Raw genomic sequence first — 19,953 nt, 5'->3', positions numbered from 1 at the left:
CCGTCTGATTTTCTGCAGTTCAGTACTTTTTAGGGTTTTAATGAAAACTATGATGATTTGATGTGTGTTAACTGTTCAAAGCTGCGTTTGCTGGTCACGTGCCGGCTGTGTGTTTGAGCTCAAAATGAGATTTGGTAGTGTTATGATTATGATTATGAACGAAATGTTTAGTCGTTAATTTCAATAAAATAAACGTAATGAGGGTATCGGGTCACTCAGAGCGAAAGGGTTTTAGTCTAAAGCCCAAAATCAGTTCAAAAACGGAAACTCTGAAGCAGTTCAGCAGCGTGATCTATAGGTGCGGTGTGATCTATAGGTGCGTGTGGTTAAAGAGAGTCTGAAGGGGGTTTATGGCAGCGCTGGTTTAACACGGTGCTGTAATGAGAGTAAAGCGATCACGCCTGTGTCCCGCTCAGTTAGGGAGACGTGATGAGGCCGTGTGTCAGCAAGACTGATGTATGACAAGTTGGGGTGTGTATGCTTGTGTGTGTGTGTATGTGTGTGTGTGTGCATGTGTGCACGTGTGTATGAGGCTGATTTATGGTGTTATGATGAGATCACACAGGCGGCTGAGTTTGATACGGCTTTATAATGAGAAGTGCATGATAAATATGGATGTGTGTGAGACAGATTCGTAATGAGGAGCATGTAAATATGTGTGTGTGAGAGAGAGAGAGAGAGAGGGAGAGAGGGAGAGAGGGAGAGAGGGAGAGAGAGAGAGAGAGAGGGAGAGAGGGAGAGAGGGAGAGAGGGAGAGAGAGAGAGAGAGAGAGAGAGAGGGAGAGAGGGAGAGAGAGAGAGAGAGAGAGAGAGAGAGAGAGACAGAGAGAGAGAGAGAGAGAGAGAGAGAGAGAGAGGGAGAGAGAGAGAGAGAGAGAGAGAGAGAGAGGGAGAGAGGGAGAGAGAGAGAGAGAGAGAGAGAGAGAATGGTGCAGAAGCGTTCAGCTGCAGCTGAGCTGACTCTTAATTGATTTCATAGGGATAGGAGCAAAAGGGGGGGCAGAGTAGTGCACTGTGCGTGAGCGAGAGAAAGAGTGAGCGAGAGAGAGAGGGAGAGAGAGAGAGAGCGAGAGATGGAGAGAACGAGAGATAGAGAGAGAGAGAGAGAGAGAGAGAGAGAGAGAGAGAGAGAGAGAGAGAGAGTGAGAGAAGGAGAGAGCAAGAGAGAGAGCGATAGAGAAAGCGAGAGAGAGAGAGAGCGAGCGAGAGAGAGAGAGAGAGAGAGAGAGAGAGAGAGAGAGAGAGAGAGAGAGAGAGAGACAGAGAGAGAGAGAGAGAGAGAGAGAAGGAGAGAGCAAGAGAGAGAGCGATAGAGAGAGAGAGAGCGAGAGAGAGAGAGAGAGAGAGAGAGTGAGAGAGAGAGAGAGAGAGAGTGAGAGAAGGAGAGAGAGAGAGAGAGAGAGAGAGAGGGAGAGAGTGAGAGAAGGAGAGAGAGAGAGAGAGAGAGAGGGAGAGAGAGAGAGAGAGAGAGTGAGAGAGAGAGAGAGAGAGAGTTGGGGGGGCAGCGTTTAATAATTAATCTCAGAATCTTCAGATGGGGGACATGAAGGCACTTTACATAACGCCAGCGCTGCATGTAGATGGCCTGCCATCCTGAGTCGATGCCAACAATGATGCCAGCTAGAAAGTGTGTACAGCTGGCCCAGGCCTTCCGTACCGCCTCCCTGTAGAACCCACGCCAACGTTTTCACTCTACACTTCATCCTGTACATCTTAAAGGGCCCATATAATGAATAAAAGAGCCGCATTTTCTCACTTAACAGCTAAAACCAGAGCATGCTGTTATGCACCACTGCCAGTGCAGCATGGTGAATGGTACATAATACAGCTCACTGTTTTTGTGATGGCACAAAAACGATTAGTTTACATATCCGCCTATTCAGCCTACAGCAGTTTAGCTCTGCCCATTGCCACAGGTGCTATGGAGTGTTTCAGCCTGGACCGCTAACTGAATAGGTTAGCCAACCAGAACAGAGCTCATTTACATGCATCATTCACTATACAGTCGGTATATAGAAACTTAGCAGTTCGTTGTTTTTGTGATGTCATAAAAACTATTCATTTACATATTCGCCTATTCAGCCTACATCAGTTTAGCCACGCCCCTTCACTCCGGACTGCATTTTAAATAGCTTAGTCAATTAGAACAGAGCTCATTTACATATATCTTAAAGATGCAATAATAAAAACAGGCTGTTTAATTCTAAGGGATAAAAAGAGGAATGTGAAAATTTGTTCATACATAAAACCACAAATATGTCAATAAAAAAATGACAAAAAATGTAGCCTATGGGCCCTTTAAAGGCCAAAATGGACTCTCTTTACTGAAATAGGAGCTGAAATAAGAGCTGATTGGTAAAACTTCAAGGCGTATCGTTCAGTCTGTTCAGTCTACTGTACAGTCTATATATATAAACCAAGCGGTTCATTGTTTTTGCCGTGTCACAACAATGATTGACAATTGGGCAGAGCAGCCTAAACAGGCAGCTCGTTTTATGAGGTTTGGAACATTTCACATTTTGAAACTTTAACATTGTTTAAAAGTTTAAAAGTCACGTTAAACATTTTATGTTATGGAAAAAAGTGATTAAAATTTGTGTTTCCTTGATTCAAGCCCTTAAAACGTCACCCCTCTTATTCTAACGGCTACAGATGTGGGTATCTTAAAGGGACGTTTAGCCGTAACTTGCCAAAAGTTGGCCAAAATTTGTCAAACACTGGCCAGACACGTTGTCTGACCGAGACACGTTCGGTGTCTTAAGCTTACGTCTTGCATAAAAGTACCGACAGAATTCATAATTCAGTATGAATGCGAATGTTTTCAGCTATGCTAATGGACCTATGTACATCGGACTAGATAACAATGTGTCAGAAACCACATAATCAAGACTGTTAGAGATACTGAACAGCTCCACACAGTTTAAGGCGAGTGTGTGATGATTTAGATGACATAGGCATGGTGCTAATTGGTGTACATAAGCTTCCATTACATGTTCTATACATTAGTCTCCTAACCAACATGCCTTGGCTGATAAGCGGGAAGCTTTTCCATCAAACTATCCCTTTAATTTCCTCAGTGTCCATCACATGTGCAGTAGTATCTTGCGCCTCTGGCCTTTATGATCTGAATCCAGTCACTGACTCACAGTCATGTGAAAGTAATTCATTTAGTCACTGATTGCGGCGCCACCAGTCGAAGGCACCCAGTGGTGATGACCCCATCATGTGCGGGATATTTAAAAGGGAATTTGCGGCTGGACCCTGACATAGCCCTATTAAAATAAAAGCACTCGGCATAGAAAGTGCCTCATTATGTGTGCCGTTTTCCTCAGGACTGTTCCAGAGGGCCATCGCCCAAAGCGGCTCGGCAATCTCCAGCTGGTCCGTTAACTACCGGCCGCTCGACTACACCAAGATCCTGGCCAAGAAGGTGAGCTGTGTGGTGTGTTTTCTTCACGGCTAATTTATACATTTATCGCTTGCAATTCAGTTCAAGTTTATTGTTGTTAATTGTGTTATCTCGATCCGGTCCAGCGCAGGTCCACCTGCAGCTCACATGCCGTTCATTCTTAACCTGCGGTATTCCATAATCGTACACGATATTTCCGAAAGTATTCACTCGCCCATCCAAATCATTGAATTCAGGTGTTCCCATCACTTGGCTGATTAGTTATTTGTGTTAACAAGCAACTGAACAGGTGTTCCTAATAAAGCGGCCAGTGAGTGTACATGCATATACGTAAGCATAGTATAAGGAAATGCGTCCAGTTCTCAGATATACGACAATTTGTGCAGTGTGTCATAGCTGAGATGTAAACAGAGTCAGAGTGGTTTAGTGTGAAACGCTCTGTTTTAGACTGTGGCTCTGTCCAAAAGACAGGAGGCTGAGCTGGAGGTGGCGGAGATGAAGATGCTGAGATTTTCGTTGGGAGTGACCAGGCTGGACAAGATTAGAAATGAGCAGATCAGAGGGACGGTGAAGGTGGAGCAGTTTGGAGATAAAGCCAGAGAGGCCAGGTTGAGATGGTTTGGACATGTGTTGAGGAGGAATAGTGGATATATTGGGCAAAGAATGTTGGAGATGGAGCTGCCGGGTAGAAGGAGAAGAGGTAGACCTCAGAGAAGGTTTATGGATGTAGTGAAGGTGGACATGGAGATGGTTGGTGTGAAAGTAGAGGAGGCAGTGGATACGGCAAGATGGAGGCAGATGATCCGCTGTGGCGACCCCTAAAGGGAGCAGCCGTAAGAAGAAGCCTTGCTCTCAGTGGCGGTGATAGGAACCAGACGTCCGCCTCTAAAAGCTGCTTGATGTCTGAGACATTCTTTATGATAGTTTTGCTACAATATTTAGTCCTAAAACTTATTTTTATAAATCCAATCATGGTGGAGGGAGACATGCAGGGTGTTTTGAGGCAAGATAGTCCCTGATTTACATTATAAGTGAAATGGAAAGTGTGGGTTCACTGTTGGTTTTGGTTAGTAAATAAAATGGCTGTATTTGTTTTGTAGACATTGCGAGTCTAAACCATTTCATTTTACAGAATTTAGAAAAATGGGTGGAATTCCACTTAAACATACAGTATCACAGTGGTAGCTGTTGTCCTTACATAATACATGATGCACAGTTGTTATTCATTTATGATCCATATGATCAGTAGAGAACAGAACAGCTGCTCTTTATTGAGGCCGTAAACAACAACAGCCACTGCATAGTAACTATATGGACATCGTTATAATCTCTTAGGTGGGCTGCAGCTACAGCGACACGGCCGACCTGGTGGACTGTCTGCGGAGGAAGAGTTTTCGGGAGCTGGTGGATCAGGACATCCAGCCGGCGCGATATCACATTGCCTTCGGACCCGTGGTGGACGGAGACGTGGTGCCGGACGACCCCGAAATCCTCATGCAGCAGGTTTGGCATCAGCCGCTCTGTGTTTGCTGACTCTGTAAACTCTCACCGGTCTATAGTTGTAATGGTCACTTGGCAGTACATTTCATTTACTGGACATAATTATTTTTATACGCAATTATGCAACTGTTCTGACGGTCTGATTGGTTGAAAAACATTCTAAGAGCACAGCTTTTCACCTCTCTCTCTTTCCACTGACTGCCAGTTGCCGGGCAACAACAATAGTCGCTTATGGTGGAGCTACTTTTTTTGCCAGTGTAACAAGACGCATACTTTATGGATTGTTTAGGGTCTGAAACCTTGGTTACAAAATTCATTAATTTGTCAGTTACATCATTAACTCTATAAGGCTTATTATTTTGTTTATCGCCGATAATTACTATGATGTGCTGTGAATTATTTTTAAATGTTAATGAATTATTCATCATCTACTATGAATTTTTCAGCATCTACTATGAATTATTCAGCATCTACTATGAAATATTCAGCATCTATTGAATTATTCAGCATCTACTATGAATTATTCAGCATCTATTATGAATTATTCAGCATCTACTATGAATTATTCAGCATCTATTATGAATTATTCAGCATCTACTATGAATTATTCATCATCTATTATGAATTATTCAGTATCTACTATGAATTCTTCGGTATCTACTATGAATTCTTCGGTATATAATCTGTCAGTTGACTGAGGAAGTGAAATCTGGACACTCTTACAGATCCTTGGCGTTTAAGTGGATTAACCCTCAGAAGTCTGAAGTTATTTTTGCTGTTTTGCTACATATTCAATTTACAAAATCATTATTTTTATTATTATTATTAATTATTATTTACATCCATGATGAATTACATTTACATTCTTTTTTCATAGGTTTGCTTCTGCACTTCTGAATGTTTTTTTGTTTCTTTTCAAAATCAAAAAAGGACAGCGTTAAAAACGTAAAGGATGTTTTCCATCAATTTCACACCATAATAAAAGATCTGCTCTCCTTTGAGCACAGACGTGGTACGAGGACTAGAACCTGCACTTTCAACACCATTTCTCCACTATTTGTCAATGAGAAATAGCAGATGTACAATTGCAGCCTGAGTTTTTGTTGTCAATGTCTCTTTTATGGATTTGAGCACATCAGCGTGCAGCAGGAGAGCCTGCAGTTTGGTCTGAATGTGTGATTTGTCTGTGTTTGCTCGGCTCATTTGAATGCCTGAAGGTGCCTTTGCTATTTTGACTCGAGGCATTTTTAGTGTCATACTGAAGTTTTCCGTACAGCGTCTGGTAACTGGGTCGTTGTCTGGGATGCATATGTGTCGTCCATACGCATGTTTGACTGGAGGCGCTGTTCATGTGCACAGTGCTGTGGTTAACAATATCTGGGTCATTATTTCTAATTCATACATGTTATCTATGTAGAGTTTGACCCGAGGCCGTGTTAAAGAGTGTGATTAGGAATGGGACACAATGAAGTTTTAGTAACACTTTATTTTAAGGCCACCTACACACCGGCTTCATAACATGCATTAGGATTGAATGATGCAGTGACACGAGTATTAGTACAGAAGTAAAAAATGTTTTGCCAAATATCTGCATAATTCAGGCGTCGCCATGACTACAACACAGATATAGGCATTTTATTTGCCATCCAGAACCACCAGAGAACCTACACGAGTGTTCTGAGCTTATATGGAATGTTGAAAACAGTGGAAAATCTGGAATAATGAGTTTTCTTTGGGGACTATTTTGCCGCACAGCACCCTGCATATTATGTATCCCTCCACCATGAAAGGAGTTTAAGGCTAAAATCTTTAAACTATCATAAAACAGCGTCTCAGTCATCAGGCGGTGAGTTCATAACATTTCATGTAGCAACTTTCTGTGAGGAGCTTTTAAAGGTGGTTTAAAAAGTCTGGTTCCTATCACCACCACTGTGAACAGTTCTGACTCAGTAAGTGTCTCTAGAACAGTGCTGTAGCCGTGTGGAGACGCTGACCGGACTTCCAGGATCCACTCTGGCTCAAACTGATCCAGCAGAACCGACGCCGCCGGAGAAACAGCCACAGCGGAGTTCACAGCTGCTCAGGAGAGAAGGGTCTGTCTGCAGACCGCAGGACAGGGGCGGAACCGCTCTGGAGGTTGACCAGTCAGAATAGAGTGGGCGGACTGACCAATCAGACCACACTGAGCTCATCGGGAGGCGGGGCTTAAAGACACAGGAGCTCTAACAGAGCGTTTCAGACGGAGGACAAATAGAGATGAACAGTCTGAGGAGAATAATGCGTTTTTGGAGCATTGAGGTGTAAATCTGTTCTAATAGAGCCCAAAAATGAAATGCTGAACATTGAACATGAGCACAATAGGTCCTCTTTAAACAGAGAAACTGCCCTGTGCTCAGCTGTGATGCTGCAGAGTGCTGTAGTGTAAATTATCTGTGTTGTCTACAGGGAGAGTTCCTGAACTATGACATCCTGCTCGGGGTCAACCAGGGCGAAGGGCTGAAGTTTGTGGACGATAGCGAGGGAGAGGATGGCATCTCCGCTGCCTCGTTTGACTACACCATTTCCAATTTTGTGGACAACCTCTACGGATACCCAGACGGTGCGCATCCCTCACAGACATGCAGGCATAGATGCCTTTGCCCAGTCATTCTCATCTATAGTTACTTCAAGAATGTGTAGAAAATATAACATTTCATCACAGCCAGGAAAATCAGTGATGAACTGCACGCACACGCAGTCTGAGCACCGCTAGCAAAGATTATAACTTGGAGATTTTCAGTCTGGCCAAGAATGCAGATATGCAGATGAGACAAAACTCCTGATGATCCCAGTTGGTAATTATATGGTAATTATATTAGCATTAGGGAAAATGCAAGCTATGGTAAAGGCCCTGTAACCCTCTGTAATGTGGAACTGAATTTCGTCCGCGATATTAGCGATTATACTGCAAACAGTAATAGCTTGCCTGAATTAACCATCTCATCTGGGCTAATTAAGTTGCGTGCTGTCAGAACCTGAAGCAATGTTTTATCAGAACATCAAATTTATACCATTCCTCCCTTATTGCCAATGTTATCGATCGGCCAAAAGTGTCTGAGGGTTGCTTTTTCAGCTTTAGCACTGGAGCTAATGTAGCTATAATGCATGAATTCAGCTGTTTTTAGCGATGCTAATGCTCTTTAGTCCATGTTTATACATAACAGCATGTCCTACGGCGTCAAACCACATCCTGTACTGTAGTTTGTGTGATAAGGCATGCAGTTAGCACCATGCTATTTGGTGGGGTATTAGCTTTTCTCGTTAGCCACATTAGCTCACTTTAAAATCTCCATCCATTCCTTTCATTACATCCCTCTCTCCTTCTCTTTTTTCCCCCCTCAGGTAAAGACATCCTGCGCGAAACCATAAAGTTCATGTACACGGACTGGGCTGACCGAGATAACGGCGACATGCGGCGGAAAATGCTGCTCGCGCTTTTCACCGACCACCAGTGGGTGGCGCCGGCGGTCGCCACGGCGAAGCTACATGCAGAATTCCAGTCTCCGGTTTATTTCTACACCTTCCACCACCACTGCCAGACGGAGGCGCGGCCGGAGTGGGCCGACGCGGCGCACGGCGACGAGATCCCCTACGTGTTCGGGGTGCCCATGGTGGGGGCCACCGACCTCTTCCCCTGCAACTTCTCCAAAAACGACGTAATGCTCAGCGCCGTCGTCATGACCTACTGGACCAACTTTGCCAAAACCGGGTCAGTCTACTCTCTACTCGAGCTTCCACTCAGGACATCCCAGAGGAGTCTCTTTTCCCTTCGATGTCCAAATAAATTTAGTATGATGAGCAAAAAACACAACAGAACTTGTTCTGGATGGTGTAAAGCAGAGATGCCCAAACTTTTTGCCTTGTGGTGAGTCTAGGACCTTTGACAAAATGATCCTGCATATCGTAAATGAAAATGTGGTTTGGATGATTCCTCTGTCACCTTATAGTTCTATTGGTAGGTAATCTAATGTTTAAGGCCTTCAGTCTGGCTCCTGAAGTCCTGACCAATAGGGGAGCTTGCTTGGCTGTGTCTACCTAGATATCTCAAAAAACACAATACTGATCAGTTTATTTTCCGTTGGGCGCTTGAAGATCTTAGCCCTTTTTTTCCCTACCAGAACTTCTTAATGCAGTGTTGCAATACTTGAGGAGTTTAAAGGTGCATTTTATAAGATGTAGTGCCATCTAGTGGTGAGGTTGCAGATTGCAACCAGCTGAATCCCCCTCCCTCGCCTCTCTCTTTCCAAGCGTGTAGTAGAACCTACATTGGCCATCAGGATTTCTGCCATCGCCTGTCCTGATTTAGTCTAGCTTCTTCATGTTCTCACTTCTTTAACAACTTCCGTTTGTCAAAATTTGGGTTCTCAGAGTCATCAGAACACAAAATGGTCAGTCAGCGGTACAGCGGCCGCTGATTCTTCTTCTTTCTACCCACTTAAAAAAGATGGTTCTTTAAGGGTTCCTTAAGATTTTGGGGTTTTTTTGTTCTTCAGATTGATGGAGAGTGTGTTGTAGATGTCCATATAGCACCAAAAGTGTTCTTCTACTATTACAATGTCAAGCCTGTAATAGTAGAAGAACCCTTTTTGGTGCTATATAGAACCCTTTTCAAAAAGGTTTTATTTCATATAAACCACATTCTCCATCAACCACATAAAACACCTTCTCTGTCAGTCTGAAGGATGCTTTCATGATGCAAAGAACCCTTTAATCATACAAAGGGTTCTTTGCGTGAGTGTTCTAGCTGTATATAGAACCATTTTCTTTTAAAGAATCCTTGAAGAACAGTCATTTTTAAGTGTGTTACGTCTGCAGCGCCACCAAATTCAAACTGCCGCTTCCGTGTAAAAATGCGAAGGGCGCCCTCTAGAGTCAGTGTCTGGTTTATCATTTCTGGGCTACTGTAGAAACATGGTGGTGGCAGCTCCAGTTGGAATAGGAGCCGCTCCCTATGTAGATATAAAGGGCTCATTATAAGCAACATTCATAGTTACAGGTTATTATACACTAAAGTCTCTCTAAATCTTACACACTACACCTTTAAATACACACATGAATTATGAGACGATTCCATCAAATACAAATATAAATTCCAGACATGTATTTTTTTCATTGCCCGAAATGAACAAAGGATTGGAATTACACAGAGCTCAAAGCGGCTGATACTGATCCATTAAATCTCAATCAGCACCGACGCTCCGACTCAGATCGCGTCAGGACGAGCCCCTGCTTCTCGTAGCTGTGATCCAGCCTCCGTCACGGCTGCGGCGAAACGCTCCAAACTCTAACGGGGCTAAATATTCAGATCAGATTTGTTTTTCCAGCTTTACCTGATCGGATTTACGCGTTTAGTCACACCATCAGCATTTGCTGTTCAGCTGAAACGGCTGCGTTGGCGTATTTGAATGTGTTCCAAATCAGAATAGAAGTGATCTGTTTGGATGCTACCTTTTGATGTTTGGACTTCAAAGAAAAGATGAAATCTGTACTGGTTGTGGGAGAAAGATCAGATTTGACTGTACGCGTAAACAGAGCTTTAAAGAACTCAGTGTTAATGCACATATTAAGCGACTGCTGGGTTCTAAAGAGTTATACATGTCAAAGAAACATACAGTTCATTCTGCTCCTACACAGAGTGTTCGGGAGTCTGAGCGTCATCATTTATACATTTATACACCGACCAGGCGTAACAGTCTGACCACCTCCTTGTATCTACGCTGACTGTCCACTTTATCAGCTCCACTTACTGTATAGCTGCACAGTTACAGACTGTAGTCCATCTGTTTCTCTGATACTCTGTTACCCTGTTCTGCAGTGGTCAGGACCCCCATGGACCCTCACAGAGCAGGTGCTGTTTGGGTGGTGGATCATTCTCAGTCCTGCAGTAACACTGACGTGGTGGTGGTGTGTTAGTGTGTGATGTGCTGGTGCGAGTGGATCAGACACAGCAGTGCTGCTGGAGTATGTAAACACTGTGTCCACTCACTGTCCACTCTAGTAGACACTCCTACCTTGTCGGTCCACCTTGTAGATGTAAAGTCAGAGACGACAGCTCATCTGCTGCTGTTGGTCATCCTCTAGTCCCTCATCAGTGGTCACAGCACGCTGCCCACAGGACGCTGTTGGCTGGATAGTTTTGGTTGGTGGACTGTTCTCAGTCCAGCAGCGACACTGAGGGGTTTAAAAACACCAGCAGCACTGCTGTGTGTGATCCACTCAGACCAGAACAACACACACTAGGCATGGGGGTGAATAAGAAAAAATGTAGAAAAAATTCTGAATTTTACAATTTATTAATTATTAAATCTTTAACAATTTGTAACACTGAAGAAATGAACCCTAAAGAATACGGCATACATCTCACCCTAACGACACGCAAGAGTAATTTTACGTGTTTTATAAGTAACATAATGAGGGCTCAACAGTTGGAGTGAGGGGTTGGGGGTGCAAGACTGTGGACGTTTGTGTTAAGGTTTCAGTCTCGGTTTCAGAATCGTTTCACCACTAATATCTACCGTGCTCTGCAAACGCCATAGGAACCTTATGATCTTAGGAATCGTCCAAAGAAAACCGTGCATCTCCATTTTTGTCGTTCCGTGATGAATCGACCGATAGGAATGTTCTAAAATCACTGGGAATTAAATCTCTTTACATAGACTTACACTGAAAGGTAAGAGAGTTCTTACCTTCTCCTGTAAAGTTGCTATTTTGTTGGAGATACTTGTTTTTCTTAGGACAGTGACGATATGCATGTTATTTAAAGCCATTGAGAAATGCAGCACGTTCCTGCTGGGAGAACACTCTATGTTCTATGTACACTCTAATCTATCATTAGAACAAATGCAAGAAAACACAAATACAGTAAAAAGTAACAAGAATTTCTTATTTTTGAAAACGTAGATGATCTTTTAAGCATGAAGAACAATGTTGAAGAACATAGTGTGGCTCCGGATTTCTCCCCGACAGCCTCAGCTGAGGCGTGTATTTGTTAAACTCCATCACCAGCTCACCTGATTTAACATAATGAAGTATTGATTAGTCAAAGCAAGTATTGGATGATTGCTACAAACACTGGGCTGCCATTAGGAAAATGAACACCTGAAATCGCTGCTCACTGTTTTAATATTTTTTTATTCTAATATAAATTTGAATATTCATTCTAATATTTGTCTTTTCCCGGGCAAATAAAGGCCTGCGGCTTATTTAACCCCGGTAACGCCCAAGCTTGTTACGTACTAAGGCTTATTATTCAGTAACTACAGGGACTTGGATGCGAACTAGTGGAGCTATTCTTAGGTTAAAGAAGTGTGTAATAAACCGTTGGGCAATTTTCTCAAATGCCTAAATCTTGCAGGACTGTACATGCTTGTTTTCCTCTTCTTTCTTTCAGAGATCCGAACATTCCGGTGCCGCAGGACACCAAGTTCATCCACACTAAACCCAACCGCTTTGAGGAGGTCATCTGGACCAAGTTCAGCTCCAAGGACAAGCAGTACCTGCACATCGGCCTGAAGCCTCGTGTCCGCGACAACTACCGTGCCAATAAGGTGGCCTTCTGGCTGGAGCTGGTGCCTCACCTGCACACGCTGCATGAAGAAATCATCAACTCCATCACCACACGCCTGCCACCCGGAGGGGGCGGGGGTGGGTCCCACCGGCCCGGCCGGAAGGGTCCTGTGCAGGGTCCGGGAACACGATCCACGAGGCATCCGGTGGTGTCTACTTACCCTCCGGATACAGATCCGGAAGGTTCGGAACGTCCGCGCTTTTCTCCGTTCCCGGAAGCCACTCGGGATTATTCGACTGAGCTGAGTGTGACGGTTGCCGTGGGAGCATCGCTGCTTTTCCTCAACGTCCTGGCCTTCGCCGCTCTCTACTACAAGCGCGACAAGAGGCACGAGCTCCTCCAGCGTAGGCATCGACGTCTTTCACCTCAACGTGGTGCCGGAGGCCCCGCAGTGGGCATTGCGGGTATAGCGGGCATGGCTCCACCCCACAACGACCTGGCACTGAGTCAGGAGGAGGAGCTAATGTCCCTCCAGATGAAGCAACAAAGGGTAGAGCTGGACCACGGCACCCCCTTGGCGCCACGCGGTCTGCACGGCGACCTGGAGCCCCTGCGCCCACCCGTGTGCCCGCCGGACTACACGCTGGCACTGCGGCGGGCGCCCGAGGACGTGCCGCTCATGACGGCCAACGCCCTCTCTATGATGCCCAGCACCATCACCGGCATGCAGCCCCTCCATGCCTTCAACACCTATCCCCCCGCCCCAGCCCCCAGCTCCAGCCACAGCAACAACGCCCTGCCCCACCAGCACTCCACCACACGCGTATAGTAGTAGCGCCTCCAGGAAGGGGGCCAAGCACCTCGACCTCTGTGAACTCGGCCCCCCGTACGATCAGAAAATATGAATGTTTTCGATTCGTTTGCGCTGAGTTTGTGCTGATTTGTGCTGCTATAGAAAATCATCATGCTGGCGCATTTCTTCAGAAATTAATATTACGCTTTATGGCCAGTGGCCAGTCACTCAATGCCCTGTCAGCAAAATAGTCTGGATCGTTGGTACTAGATTCGTGCTGGGATCACTTTTGAGAAATTATACATCACGTTTATGACCTGTGACGTCACTTGGCATCCCATCAAAAACTAGTCACGATCACTTCACTACACTCTTAAAAAAAAAAGATGGTTCTTCAAGGGTTCTTTAGTAAAGAAAATGGTTCTATATAGAACCATAATCACCCAAAGAACCCTTTGCATGATTAAAAGGTTCTTTGCATCATGTCAGTGTCCTTCAGACTGATGGAAAATGCATTGTGTATGGTTTAATATAGAAACTTTTTGGCTCTATATAGCACCCAAAGGGGTTCTTCTATCATCACGGTGTCAAGCTTGTGACAGTAGAAGAACCCTTTTGGGTGCTGTGTAGAACCTTTTTCAAAAATCTTTCTATAGCGCATTTTTCATCAGTCCATAGTACCCTTTCATGATGCAAAGACCCCTTTAATCATGCAAAGTTTTCTTTTGGGTGTTCATGGTTCCATATAGAACCGCTAAAGAATGAAGAATGCTTGAAGCACTATCTTTATAAGAGTCTAGGAGGAACACACAAACTGGTTCTTTAGGCCTATGAAAGGTTCTTTACTCAAACATGGTTCTGTAGGGTAGCAAAAATGGTTCTTTGAAGAACCCATTGTGGCAAGAGCGTAGGTATGTTCTGTCCAAAATAGCCTGCTAACATTTGTACTATGAAAAGAAACATTTGCTCTATATTAATTTCATTACATACATCGACATTTAGGGCTCTTTATCATGTACATGGCAGATGTAGCGTTGGGAGTCTAGCCCAGGGACTCTTATTAGTATAACTTATATTGTTCCCATATTTAAATATATTTAAATTTCTCACATTAAACCTACCAGCACAGCGATTTTCTTCTAAGTCGTCACAAATGCAGCACAAACAGAAAACGCTGGTTTCATGATGGAACGGGGGGCTGAATTCATGGAGGTAGCATCTCGCTAACCCTCTGGACACAGACTCTCGAGAGATATTGTCCAAATACTTCTCCTGTCCTTTTACCTCTAACCCCCCCAGCTCTTCTCTTCCCTGTCTTTCTCCTTTTTCGAGGAGTTTTACGCTGAGAAACAGTTTGCCGGCTTCTCGTTTGGAATTTCCCGGTCCACCTTAAATTTAAGGCGGAACGGAAAAATTCGAAACAAGACGCCGACGTCAGCTTCATGAGAAACAGAGACGTCTCACCTTCTGCTTCCGTTCTTATCTCTGTGTGTCCTTTCGTTCTTTCTCTCGCCGCATTCTTTTCTCTTCTCGTTTATGTTCTTCTCGTCCACGTCCGTCATTCGGTTTTTAACACCAACTACGGGACAGTCTTTTGCCTACGTTGAACACTTTTCTAAATCTAAAATGTGTACAACATTGAAACGTGTTACCGAGAAACTTGTACGGGGGTAAAAAACTATTCTGATATATCGTTTTTACCAGCATTTCTGTGCCAAGTACTGTGATAGTTGTCCAATCAGACGCTGCGTCTGCTGGACCGACTTGGAGTGGACCGCCCAAAATCTGATCCGAAAAAAAAAAAGTGCCAAAACCTTGTTTTCCTTTTTTCTTTTCTCTCTCTCTTCTTCTTTTTTTATTATTATTAATCTTTTTTTTGGTTTTGCACTGTCGCTGGTCTCTGCTTATGGGAAGAGATTGAAAATATAAATAAGAATATCTATATAAAGAGTCTAAATATAGAATTATAAAATTTATATCTTGTTTGCTCTCTGGGAAATTTGCATGATTTATTTTCTAAAGGAAAAAGGAAAAAAGTGGACAATTCAAGACTTCTTTTCTTGTCTCGTTTTTATGATCAACATCCTTTTCTTGGAAAGTCATTTTTCTCTCTCTGTCTGTCTTTCTCTACTTCTCTCTCTCTGTTTTTTGCTATATTTTTGTGCACTTCATCCAGATATTCTTTGTAGATACTTAAGCATATCAGGAAAATGGAAACTGATTATGATCACAATAAAAAAAAGGATGAATAGATCCCTCCTTTTTTTCCTCCAGCTGTACAACCTGCTCCAAAGGACTTAACCCCACCACCACCACCACCAAAACCTTCTCCATTTATACTGTAAATTCCACTATGTTGACCACATCGTCTCCAAGTCAGGACTGTCCACTATCCCCCTTTCTTTCTTTCTTTCTTTCTTTCTTTCTTTCTTTCTTTCTTTCTTTCCCTCTTTTATCTCTCTCTCTCTCTCTCTCTCTCTCTCTCTCGCTCGTATTCAGAAGGCCAGCCTGCTTCAACTTTTTCCCTGCCTACTTCTACACTTCATGGCACTGTGGAGGCCGAATGGAAAAGAGAAGGGAAGAAGAGACAGAGGACGTGGAAAAACACAGTCAGACTCTCTACGCTGACCAGTCGTAGGCCTTTAGGGTCAAAGCGGTCAGCCCCGGTTGGGCCTGGTTGGGTCTGGTGGATCGCACGGCAAGAAATGCTGTTTACTTGTGCTTCTGTTGGTGGACCATACACACTAATATGACCTGACCACTACAGACAAGGCCACTGGAGCCTCACATACACCTAACTCATCGTCACCTTTCTGTTTTTCGCCCCACCGTCCCGTTTTTTGGAAATACTCTCAAACTGCTTTCTACGGGACCGGAGACCGGACAGAAACACAGAAAACAAAACAAAACAAAACACAAACTGTACATTTTTTTGGAAAGTGTAAAAGAGAAGACATGGTCTTTGTAAATATTCTGTTTATTGTTTGGTTTACAGATGACCGGCCCAAAAAAACGTATCCTTTTGTGACAGCAGGTGCAAGTTTGAGTCGTCCGGGAGTAGCTACTAGGGTCAGCCTTCCTTTCGTTCACGTTAGATGCTGGGGTTTTTTTTTCTTTGATGGCATTTCAGAAGATGACCTGGAGCCAGTTAAGAGGGCCAGTTTATTAGAAACGCCTGCCTTGTAGCTACACTTTTGGAAACACTGGACATCTCTGTATGGACCACATTTTGGTGTTGTGTTGGGTTGAAGCAAATATGTGGACCATCTGGGGACCAATCTGAGAACCACTGATCTAGATGACCTGAGTAAGGCTTGGTGATGCATCAAGAATGTATAATTTACAAATAAATGGGACACTTTAATTATTTTCAATCATCCTAAAATTGGAATCACTGCCAAAAATGTAGCACCCTATTTTTAGAACGCCACTAAACTTGGGCAAGACCTTTAATGTTACACTTATCTACGACTGCAATCACCTTTGCATAGGAGCAAAAGCTAAAATGCAAAAAATTTACATAAAATAATGTAAATTATTATGTTATAATCCCCTTTAGATTATATACAAACATTCAGATTGCAAAAAATGGTATCTTGTCAAGTGAAGTCATCAAGATACCTAATATTCCCCATTTTAAGATGGTTGTGCATTTATTATAAGATTACCAAGCTTATTTCTACACATTTTAAACTTGTTTTAGGTCATTTTATTAAGTAAGATTATGACACTGTACTGGCAGATCATTTGGCCAAAATAGTGACATAATTTTAGTTAATAGAACAGTGAAAAATGTGTAGAAAAAAAGGTAAACAATCTTAAATTAAGCTTACAATAATCTCAATGGTAGAAATATTAATTTTCGTGACTATATTTAAGATAATTTTACTTGACAAGATACCATTTTTTCAGTGTGTTGATCCTAAATGGTGGGGTTGGGGTTAGGATTAGGGCCAGGGTGAGGGTTGGGTTGAGGTTAAGGTTAGGGTTAGGATTTGGATCAGGGTTTGGATTAGAGCAGGTTTAGAGTTATGGTCAGTTTAGCAGATATTTAGTTGAATGTACCTTGAAAGTAAATGAAGCGTCTACAAAGTGGACTATCCCAATAAGGTGGTACCAATTTAGCCATGTAAAACTAATCAATGGTTCATTTTGAGACATTTAAATGAGACATTTAGCCTCACTTTATAGACTATAATGTGCACTTGTGTTAAGCAAGTAATACAGTATCAATTATTGGTGTCAGTATTGGCCATAACACGGTGTTAATTGTTGGTTAATTCTATATCAGTATTTACTTTTTTGGCATGCATTTATTTGTCTCGAAGATCTGGATGTGATTTTATAATCTCAGGACAGCCATGAGAACTTTGGGGTAAGTGTGGGAGGAACCTAGACTTATTATAGGGGGTGGGAAACAACAGTGTGACATCTAAATCAGTTCATCTCCTCATGAAGTCAGAGCTTAAAGGTTCAAGGCGGGGGGGCGATAGTTTGCTCGATAGCACATGGATGTGAAAAGTCCCACCAAACAATCCAGAGCAAAACCGCTTCCAGGGAAAATCAGTTCCATTGGCAAACATTAGCATTTTATTAGCTAGCTTGTTTGGCCAATGCTATCGATTACTCCAGCTTTAAAAAAGCATGGGTGAAAGAAATATGGGGGCGGAGCTTTAGAGGGGCGGAGGATTTCGTCACAGTCCAGCACCAAGGGTTTAACAAGTTGCCCCCAGATCAAATCGCAGAGCAGCCACCATTGTGCTGGGAAGGTCCATCGCCCAAAGATCTGTTCAGTGGTGGTTCTCCAGTGGTCCCTCACCATGGATGAATGGGGTAGAGGGGGAGGGGCTGAAGAATTGAGCTACAACCTGTAACTATAAACTTACAAAGCGCACCTGTAAAGTACCGTAGCTGTTTCTAATAAAACGGTCAGTGTGAGCAGCTAAAGGTTAGGAGTTTCCAATAAACTGGCCACTCAGTGGAGCCAAACGTCCATGAAAGACCAAAGCAACCACGCCTTAAAAAGCAGCTCGGCGATACATGTTGCTAATGTTGCCGACGTTCTTTCATTCTGATTGTTAGCGTTTTGCTTTCATCCGTTGTTAGCAACATTAGCATTATTGACTGAGCCATTGCTTCAAGCGGACGTCCTTCAGCGGTCAAACACCGATGGTTAAAAGCTGCGCTCTTAAAGTTAGAGGTTCTTATATGGTTCCTGTGGACGTTTCCAAACTTTTAATTGGTTTAAAAGAAAGTTTCGGTTCTTTACACTCGGATGTCGCATTTAAAAATGAGCTTCTACAAAGAAGCATCCATTCAAATGTTCTTTAAGGAACCAAAAGTGGTTCTCGTGGCTTGGAACCCTCATTTTTAAGAGGATGGGTCAGTGGTGGCCAGTAAGAAGAAAAGATTTTTGAATCCACCTTCGGGAGAGGTGGATTCCACCCTTCCACTCCCTCGTTTCAGTAAGCGCCGTCGTTCTCAGACGAGGGCTGCTCTTACAGTCACGCTTATGAGCGTTTTAGTTTCATTTTTATTTTTTCACACGGATTAAACGACACTGTGGGTTCAACTGCTACTCAAACCGGTTGTAGGTTTATAGAAACGTAAAAAACTGACCCAAACATCGGAGATTAGCTGGGAGGGGCCTCGATTTCTGGCTTATCTCTTTTGCTGTGAATTTGAGCTGCATATTATATTTCAGAATAGAGAATTTAAACTGTCCATATTTTTCTAAAGAGCAAAAAGGGGTGAACGGGGAGAGCGTCCAGTGGCAGCGGACAGACACGCGAAGCACACTTTCACCAAGGATTCAATGGTGATACTCTACGGTCTGCCGTTTGCCATGTATGTAGTGAAAAAAAAGGGGGAAAAAAAAAAAGAAAAAAAACAGGCGAAAAATAACAAAAAAAGAAAGGATGATATTTACTAAGTGCAACTGTTCAAATATTAACGCTGGGTTGCCAAAAAAAAATAAATAAAATAAAAGACTTGCACCTGTTGGTTTTCATTTTGTTCAATTTCAGCGAAAGTGCTCAATGTGAGAGGAAACAGAGGCCGGGGTTCGGAGAATGGCATTAATATTTCTATTTCATATAAAGGCTATTACACACTGTATGTTGTGTATATGAACTGGAGAACATTAAAAGACATTATTAAACAGACCTCACTGCCTCCTCACTCAGTACAGCGCACCATATGCAGAGTTATGATTGACCCAAATCGCAGCCGATCGCGGTCGTCTCCCAGCTTTTGTTTCTCCGTCAGGAATTCCTCAGGACAAACCTGCTGTGAGAATGGCGAGTATGATTATGAACCAGTGTTCGCACCAGCAATGACTTTTCGCCTCTTGTCACCCAAATCGCTGGTCGCTCATCACTCGTGGGAGTTTCTGAACTCCAGTTGGTTGCCATGGTTTCACTGACGCCATGCCCAATCAAACGCATTCCCGCTAAAATGAAAAATCCTGGCGGGAAATCGCTTGTGTGCTTATATTTATTGAATCCGTGTCTTTGTGAAGTCAGTTTGGGAGGAAAACAGTATTTGGTCTTTGCGATTCCACCTCAACGAGGAACGATTATCTGGGAACCAAAAACGGACGCACCGTCTCACAGTGGTGGAGAGAGTACGCTGCTCAATGCTCGATTCCTATTGGTAATCGCCACATCACTCTTAATAAAGTTAATTAAAGTTTATTAAAGTTAA

The 19,953-nt window shown here is 43.3% G+C and overlaps 1 protein-coding gene across 1 annotated transcript in view; it reads left to right on the top strand.

Moving 5' to 3' along the window:
- nlgn2b (neuroligin 2b) overlaps positions 1–19,410 on the top strand; it is a 129,117-nt gene extending 109,707 nt beyond the window's left edge. Inside the window, exons 6-10 of the mRNA XM_017723935.2 lie at positions 3,333–3,430; positions 4,745–4,912; positions 7,355–7,508; positions 8,291–8,657; positions 12,339–19,410. Of these exons, the coding sequence (XP_017579424.1) occupies positions 3,333–3,430; positions 4,745–4,912; positions 7,355–7,508; positions 8,291–8,657; positions 12,339–13,284 (1,733 nt within the window). The 3' untranslated portion in view covers positions 13,285–19,410. The remainder of the gene's footprint in view (positions 1–3,332; positions 3,431–4,744; positions 4,913–7,354; positions 7,509–8,290; positions 8,658–12,338) is intronic.
- Positions 19,411–19,953: the final 543 nt, after the last annotated feature.

The sequence above is a fragment of the Pygocentrus nattereri genome, chromosome 18 (genome assembly GCF_015220715.1).
Source record: "Pygocentrus nattereri isolate fPygNat1 chromosome 18, fPygNat1.pri, whole genome shotgun sequence".
NCBI lineage: Eukaryota > Metazoa > Chordata > Actinopteri > Characiformes > Serrasalmidae > Pygocentrus > Pygocentrus nattereri.
This window is presented reverse-complemented; position numbering and strand designations above follow the sequence as displayed.